This window comes from Rousettus aegyptiacus, unplaced genomic scaffold, assembly GCF_014176215.1.
Source record: "Rousettus aegyptiacus isolate mRouAeg1 unplaced genomic scaffold, mRouAeg1.p scaffold_m13_p_8, whole genome shotgun sequence".
Taxonomy (NCBI): domain Eukaryota; kingdom Metazoa; phylum Chordata; class Mammalia; order Chiroptera; family Pteropodidae; genus Rousettus; species Rousettus aegyptiacus.
In genome coordinates, this window is record NW_023416311.1 from 19003296 (window position 1) to 19011032 (window position 7737).

Genomic DNA, 7737 nt, shown 5'->3' on the forward strand with positions numbered 1-7737 from the left:
AGGGCTTTGAACTCAGCCTCCTGGGACCTTAAGTCACAATCCCTTGATCCCACCCAGAGACCACAAATAAAATAATGACTATCATAAGCCCAGACAACTTAAGAAAGTTAGCAGTTAACTCCAAATCACAGCTGTGAACCAAGAAGGCAAGTTGTCAAAAGGCTGAGAAACGGATAAAAGGCAGGTGGGACCCAGAGACACTTTAACCCATAGCAGTAAAAGCCCACAGAGGGGGACCCCCCAACACATGACAAGACTCTTCCACATCTTTCCTAACCTCATTTGATATTGTTCAGTTTTTACCCTAGGCAAGGCAGAAATTACCAAAGCAAGTTGGGCAATGTTGAAACTGTGTCCCAGAGAGGAGCAATGAATTTAAGATCACACCCAGGCCTAGGAGTCAGATGTCCAAAATTCCTTCCACTGTACCATTCAGAGAAACAGAATATGAGGGAGACAGAGAGGGGGGTGGGCAGGGAGGCAGGTAAAGGCTGATATAGAAGACCCAAGAGCAGAGAAATCCTTCCTCATGATCTCCAGGGGATCCTTTGCGGCAAGGCTTGGCCTCCTGAAAAGCCCTTCAACCCTTCATTTCCCTTGTGGGTTAACCAAAGCACCAGCATCCTCATTCCCTCATTCCTGACTCTAGGTGAGCTAGGTTCTAAAGGGGAGAGAAGGATCAAAGTCCCTCATATATATTACACAGTTTCCATCCTTGTAATCATTGAACTTCGCAGCAGGGAATACCTATAAAGATTATCTCCCCAACCTGCTACTGCCACCCATTGTATAGATAGGAGATTGAGACCAAAGACAAGGGACTTTCCAGAAGTCCACAGCAATTCAGTCATAGGAATCTAGGTTTCTTTACCAGGGCATACTAGAGAGGCACCATTCTTTACCTTGCTTGAACCTTCATATGAGCTCCCTGGAAAAAGCCCTGTGATCCAGGGGACCCGATATTCATTCCCCATATGCTGAGACTCAGTCGGTGGCCTTGGGAACTCCTCCTATTGAAAGCAATTTCCACAAGTACAAGGCATTTTAATCTGTTAGACCCTGATGTATCTCTGGCACCTAGAACAGTGTCTTGCCCATATTAAGTGTCTTGCCCATATTAAGTGCCCAAGAAATATCTATTGAATGAATGAACATCTAGAGGGCCAGAGTGAGAGAAGTGTCACTGTGAGTGCCTGGAGCCTAAAAGAAAAGATCAAGGAACCATAAGCTTTATCTTCAGACACATGAAAGGCTAAATTCTGTCCACAGATATTTATTGACGGCCCATTATGTGCTAGGTATGGAATAGGCGCTGGGGATTCAGGTAGGAACGAAACAATCGTGCACTGACTTTAGGAGCTCACAGTCCACAGTCCATTCTAATGTAGAATGCATGCAGTGGTGTGTGTGGTCTCCAGAGGCTAGATCCAAGTGCAAGACAAACTGCTCAGTATAATGGACACTTCTCTGCCTGAGCTGTCCTAAAATGGTCTCGCTGCTCAGAAGGTGGTGAGTGCAGCTCCAGACTACAGTGTTCAAGCTGGGCGCCTGCCTCCCGTATGTGAGAGGCTGCACCAGGAGTATGCAGAAGAGATTTCTGCCTTGGGTGAGGTCACTTCCCAACCCCCACCCCCATTCTCTTTCTTCAAACCGGGCAATTCTCTGACACTGGATCTTATTATTTTATGAATTTCAAGGTCCCAACGATGCTCTCAGTCCCAAATTCTAAGTCGTCAGTCTGCCCTTGTCCCCGGACTCAAAAGAAATAGAGCCAAATTCATCAAGCGTCCTACCACCCACTGCTTCAAAAGGTCTCTGGGGATAGTCAGCGCTCCCTCCCCGCCTCGCGGGAGCTGGTGGGCCGTAGCTCGGATGCCGGGGTGCCAGGGACGTTGTAGGGAGAAGGGTGTTCCAGAGTGGGGTTCTGTTGACAGAAGCCGTAACTCGTGATAGTCTAAGCGTCACGTTCTGTAGTCGCGGAGGCTGACCCCGGGTCGGTCACGTGACGCGGGGCGGGGCATGTGGGGGTGATGCGAGATGCCGGGCGTCTCAGATTACGTACGAACGACGCATTCCCTCGCCTTTTGGCAACAAGATTTCCGTTGGAAGATGAGGCAGTTCCGGTAAACGGGACGGGCTCTTCCATCCTAGCAGTTGTGCTTCCGTTCGGGGCGCCGCAGCTTCCGACCACCGCCTTTCCCTCCCGCTGGGGGAAGAGATGCAACCTGGTGCGCATGCCCTGAGTCATCCCAGAGTGGGCGGGGCCGAGGCTGAGGGAGCGGGAGGGGGGGAAAGAAAAGGGAATTCTAACCTGTGGAACCCTGGGGGTCCCTGTGTTCGGATCCTTCGCATTGACTGCGGATGGTGTTAGGGACAGAACCTCTGGCGGCTCGCGAGGGGTTTTAGGGTCCGCAGGGTGAGGGCGGAGGGGAGGGTGTGAGTGGGGTACAGGAGTTCCAAACTTAGAATCTTTAGGCCCTGGGGGCTGAGGCGCTGGGGAGAGGGAGATCGGGCCGCCATGCGGGACAGGACCCATGAGCTGAGGCAGGTGAGAATTTGGGGCACCAGGATGGGAGGACTGGGTGGGGTCTAACTGGAATGCAGGATTCCCAGTCTTCGGGGCAGGGAGCGGTGGCTGAGAGCTAGGAAGACCAGGAAGCCCGTGAGTTCTGCTGGGAGAGAGCGACAGCAAGGAAGTGAATGACAATGACCCCGGCCCTGACAGGCGGATGACACCTCGGACGATGAGGACAAGGAGCGGGTTGCACTAGTGGTACACTCAGGCACACCACGGCTGGGGAACCCGGACGATGAGTTCTTCCAGAAGGTAAGATGCTGGGGTCTCCGCCTGAATTCACAAGGGGGCTGGAGGACCCGAGGAGCGATACGGTCTGGAGTATCCCCATGTCTCCTTCAGCCCTCTCAGTCACCCTTTCCAGGTCCGGACAATTCGGCAAACTATTGTCAAGCTGGAGAATAAAGTCCGAGAGTTGGAGAAGCAGCAGGTCACCATCCTGGCCACGCCCCTTCCCGAGGAGAGTGAGTGCAATCCTAGGTGCAGAACGCATGCTCAGCCAGAGGGATTGTGGGGATTGCAGTTCCGCGCAGGTGGTGGTGGCTAGGGAGATTTATTGATACAGGGACTACTTTCTCTCGTTCAGGCATGAAGCAAGACCTGCAGAACCTGCGCGAGGAGATCAAACAGCTGGGGAGGGAGATTCGCGGACAGCTGAAGGGTAAGTTCCTAGAACCTCCTTCCCTCTGGCTCAGCGCTGCTCCTGATATATCTGGGGAGTGTGGCCCGGAGAGGCCAACGGTATATCCAGGTCACATAGCAGTCTAGAATCTCCATCTCCGTGCTTCCAGTGCATAGTACTTTACACAGCACATGCCTGCTTTTCGGGTTCCTTTATTACTGTGAAATCATTTACTGCTACAATTCTTGCTGCCCAGTGTGAATTCTTTGGGCTGGCAGATGGAGGCTTTGTTGGAGGCCTCTGCATACCTGTGGAAATTCTCTGATGTATTGCAAAGAAAAATATACTTTCACATGTCAGAGGCTCAGAATCGGTCATTTAATGACGTTATATTTCCTTTAAAAATCCTATGGAGATAATCACCCCTCTGTTATGCGACTGGGATATGGCCTTGGCTCTGTCATGATCCCCAAACAATTTTCAGAAGCCACAGGTAATACCCCTTTCCCCACAATATCCTTGTGTCTTCCCACAGCCATAGAGCCCCAGAAGGAGGAAGCTGATGAGAGTTATTATTCGGTCAACATAAGAATGAGAAAAACCCAGGTGGGTTTGTTATTCCCAGAACTAGGACATTCCAGCAAACACCCTGTCTTCTCTTCCATTCAATGAGAAGTCATCGAGTCTCTAGATAAAATCTGGGCTCAGCTGTGGGAGACATGCTTTCTAGGAGCCAAGATATGAATTTAAGCTTGAATAGGTGACAAAGACATTACTTAGGTAGGGCTTGGTAGCTAATGGCTCTGCCCAGGGAAAAAGTGGGAGCACTTATAAATGTTTGGGAGGTTTCCTGCTCAGATGACAGGGACATCCTCTGCCCTATGGGCAGAATTCAAGATGTCAGAAAGAGGAACTTCTTTGGATGGGAGTGGTGGGGGGTGGGAGAAGGTCACTGGATCAACATCTTAGGAAGGAGATGTGAAGTGATCTGACTGGCTCCCTCTGGGACCCCAGTGAGGAGTGGTTTGGAGTTTTTGGAGTTCAGAATTGGAGTAGGTGGGCTCAGAGCTCAGTAAAGAGCCCAGATTGAAAATGAAACAGTGTGAATATCTTGAAAGGGTGTAGCTGAAGCCAGGAGAGCAGTTGTGTCTTTGAGGAAAGAACTCTAAGGAATAAGGCAGCAGGGAACTGGACAAAGTAAGAGGGCATTTCCAGGAGGAACCTGTGGTGGTCATCAGTGTGAGAGGCTGAGGACCCAGCTGGACCAGTAAAATCTGGGCAACAGGCTAACTCCAGGCATACTAGCACATGTCTAATCTGAGTAGTGTGGCTGGTGTTCAGCAGGCATTCAACAAGTATTTATTAAATGCCGTAGTGAACCAAAGATCTCTATTGTCATGGATCTTACATTCTAGTGAGGAGAGACAATCATCACAATAAATACAGTTTTTAAAGAACATTGTTAAGATTAAGGAAAAAGGTGCAGGAAAGAGGAGTTCAGAGGGCTGGAAGAAGACAGATGCAATTTTGAAAGGTGGAGAAAACTTCATTCAGAAGGTAGCATTGGAACAGATGTAAAGGCTTTTGTGGGGAATGAGCATTCTAGGCTGAACAAGCAGAGAGTGCAAAGGCCTGAGATAGGGGTATGCTTTGTTCAGGGAGCAGGAAGGAGCCCACTGTGGTTGGAGGGAGTAAGGGAGAGACAGTGGCCAGAGGTGAGGTCAGAGGGGAAATGGGGGAGGAGTAGGTCAAGGCCCTGGTAAGGATTGTAGCTTTTGCTTTTGAGAGAATGGGGGAGCCTTTCAAGATGGTTGAGGCACAGACATCTATCATCGCTCATGCTGTTTGCTCACTGTGCCAGTAGGGATGCTCAGGCCCAGACTGGGCATGGATCCTCCCAAGGGTGCCCAGCTTATATTCTCCATCTTTAGCATGGGGTCCTGTCCCAGCAATTCGTGGAGCTCATCAACAAGTGCAACTCCATGCAGTCTGAATATCGGGAGAAGAATGTGGAGCGGATTCGGAGGCAGCTAAAGATCAGTGAGTTGTTGTGCCTGGCCCACAGGGTGTGGTAATCTGATTGGGCTCTGAACCTGGCCTTATCCTTCACAGCGAATGCTGGAATGGTGTCTGATGAGGAGCTGGAGCAGATGCTGGACAGCGGGCAAAGTGAGGTGTTTGTGTCCAATGTGAGTGGCCACAGCTGGTCTCCCTCTGCTGGCCTCCCATCCTCTCCAAGCCCTGGTCCTTCTTGATTGAGGGGATACTGAGGCCCAGAATGGAACAAATGTACATGCCAGGACCACTCAGCAGGGTCCTGGCTCAGTTCTAAGCCAAAGAGCTGTCCCAAAGCTCAACAGGAATGTCTGACCTGCTGCTGGTTTCTCTGTTACATGTCCTTCCACTCTTGTCTACTCCCCAGATACTGAAGGACACGCAGGTGACTCGACAGGCCCTAAATGAGATCTCAGCCCGACACAGTGAGATCCAGCAGCTCGAACGCAGTATTCGTGAACTTCATGAGATCTTCACTTTTCTGGCTACTGAAGTGGAGATGCAGGCGAGTGCCCCAAGGAGCCGGCTGGGCTTGACCCAGACCCCAGTTGTGAGACCATGTTTAATTAGAACCCCAGCTGTGACTGTCAGCCCGCCTTCACCTGTAGCCTCTCTTCCTGAGGCTTTTAGTCCCCTTCAGGCTGGGCCATGCCCCCAGGCTGGCACTTACTTCCATTTTTAGCAGTGTCCCAGAATTACATCCGCTACCACAGCTACCCCACTGGCCACTCCTCTGTAGATGGCATTCCTCCTTCACCAACTTAAGCTCATTCCAGGTATGGCCCCAACCCTGGTTCCTCCTCACTTAATAGAATCTACTCTTATACTTCTATTTGTTCCAGTCAAAGTTCCCCCCTTAAACCTGTACAGAGTTGGGTGGTAAGAGGTATTCTTGCCCTGGCCCTGGTTGTATAGGGTGAGGTGAGCTTCCATCCCTGTCCTGGAGAAGCTGACCCACCAGTGCTGCAGCCAATGCCCTTTTATAATTGGGAGTTGTAGGGAAGGGATTTCATTCAGTAAGAGTACCAGAACCTGGAGGTTGGCAGTGCCATGAGGAGGCAGGGATGGGAAGGGCTACACAGCTGCTGGGAGAGAGGCCTAGAACAGGCAATTCAGGCAATTTTGTGAGGGGACGAGAGTTCACATTCTCTGAAAAGGTATTGTGCCATTTAAGGCACTTGGCTCTAAGACACCACTGCAAATAGAGGTTGTATGGAGCAAGAGAGCAGGGCAGAAGGAACCACATGTAGAAGGAAGCCTGGGAGCTAACCTCAGGAGTATGAACTTGCGTCAGATGTGGTCCTGCCTCCATGTCTTTGTTCATGTGGTGTTTTCTGCCAGGAGTATCCTTTGGTCATTTGGGGCTGGGGTTGGTAGAGGGGACTACTGGGCCCTTTCCCCTGAGCCATCCCTACCTACCTGAACTGCTACCTCCTCTGAGCAGGGGGAGATGATCAACCGGATTGAGAAGAATATTCTGAGCTCAGCAGACTATGTGGAACGTGGACAGGAACATGTCAGGATGGCCCTAGAGAACCAGAAGAAAGCTCGGAAGGTGAACCTCCCCTCCCCTCTCTGGCCCTGGGTGGCCCTTCCTCCCCTCCTAAGTGAGTTTCCCTGACCCCTTCCTCTCCCACAGAAGAAAGTGTTGATTGCCGTCTGTGTGTCCATCACTGTCCTTATTCTGGCAGTCATTATTTGCATCTCCTTATTGGCTTGATAGCATCACGAATACTTGGTGAGATATTGTGGGCCTGCCCCTATCCCTGGCCCAGCCTTTCTTCCTCCCCTTAGACCCTACTCTCACTCTTTCCCCTGCAGGTACTAAGAGCACCAGGGACCCAGGGTCTGCCTTCTCTTCCAGCAGCTGGAGTGGGAGGGGCAGGACAGAGCCTCCAGCTGGACCCCCTTCCTCATGCTTGCACTGTGCAAAGGAACAGATGGTTCTCCTTGGGTCGGCAGCCACTCATTCATGCCCCCCAGCCTAGGGCCACAGTGCCTGGTGGCAGAGGGGTGGGGAGTGGGTGCTGTGGTACCCCGTTTGTCTGGGACAGATGGTTTGTAAGAAATTAAAGAAAAGAGGTTGGAGACTCCCCTGTGCATGTGTGTTCCTAGAAGGGCTGGCCCCAGGCCCCTAGGTATCTAGCCTCCCACCTCCTGGCTGTCCTGGGGGCCAGCCCTAGCCCAGGCAGGTTCCAATCAGACTGTTCTGCTAGGCGGTGTGACCACAGCCGCTGGCACTGCCCTGCTACTCTCCTGTAGGAATGGGTAGGGCTGGAAGGGGATAACATCTGGCTCAGTACTGTCCCTGGGGAAGGACCAATGTGAATGCCTAACCCAAAGCAGTGAGACTGGGACAGGCCAGGCTGGGACACAAGTAAGATTTGGCAGGGTGGGATATCGGTAGGTATTCCTGAGGCCAAGAAGAGGCAGTTTGAGTAACTGAGGCTGTTGCTTTGGATACAGAGGACAAGGAAGGGCCCAT

The 7737-nt window shown here is 51.5% G+C and overlaps 1 protein-coding gene across 5 annotated transcripts; it reads left to right on the top strand.

Moving 5' to 3' along the window:
• Positions 1-2088: 2088 nt before the first annotated feature.
• STX4 (syntaxin 4) lies at positions 2089-7345 on the top strand. Of its 5 annotated transcripts, XM_016132907.2 has the most exons (11): positions 2253-2548; positions 2726-2827; positions 2940-3039; positions 3162-3236; positions 3733-3803; positions 5129-5237; positions 5310-5386; positions 5620-5757; positions 6697-6807; positions 6892-6990; positions 7074-7216. In XM_016132907.2, the coding sequence occupies exons 1-10, from the start codon at positions 2519-2521 to the stop codon at positions 6970-6972; spliced, it is 894 nt and encodes a 297-aa protein (XP_015988393.1). In that variant the 5' UTR covers positions 2253-2518; the 3' UTR covers positions 6973-6990; positions 7074-7216. The 5 variants fall into 5 exon arrangements, with proteins under 5 accessions (XP_015988391.2, XP_015988393.1, XP_015988388.2 ...); XM_016132905.2 differs by lacking the exons at positions 2253-2548; positions 6892-6990 and adding an exon at positions 2089-2228 and having other exon boundaries at positions 2918-3039; positions 7074-7345; XM_016132902.2 differs by lacking the exon at positions 6892-6990 and having other exon boundaries at positions 7074-7345.
• Positions 7346-7737: the final 392 nt, after the last annotated feature.

Excerpts from the sequence above, each read along its gene's own strand:
- STX4 (XM_016132902.2), top strand. The coding sequence starts at position 2,519 with ATGCGGGACAGGACCCATGAGCTGAGGCAG. Across the intron at positions 2,549-2,725 it reads GGACCCATGAGCTGAGGCAG|GCGGATGACACCTCGGACGA; the intron begins GTGAGAATTTGG and ends CGGCCCTGACAG. Across the intron at positions 3,237-3,732 it reads GATTCGCGGACAGCTGAAGG|CCATAGAGCCCCAGAAGGAG; the intron begins GTAAGTTCCTAG and ends GTCTTCCCACAG.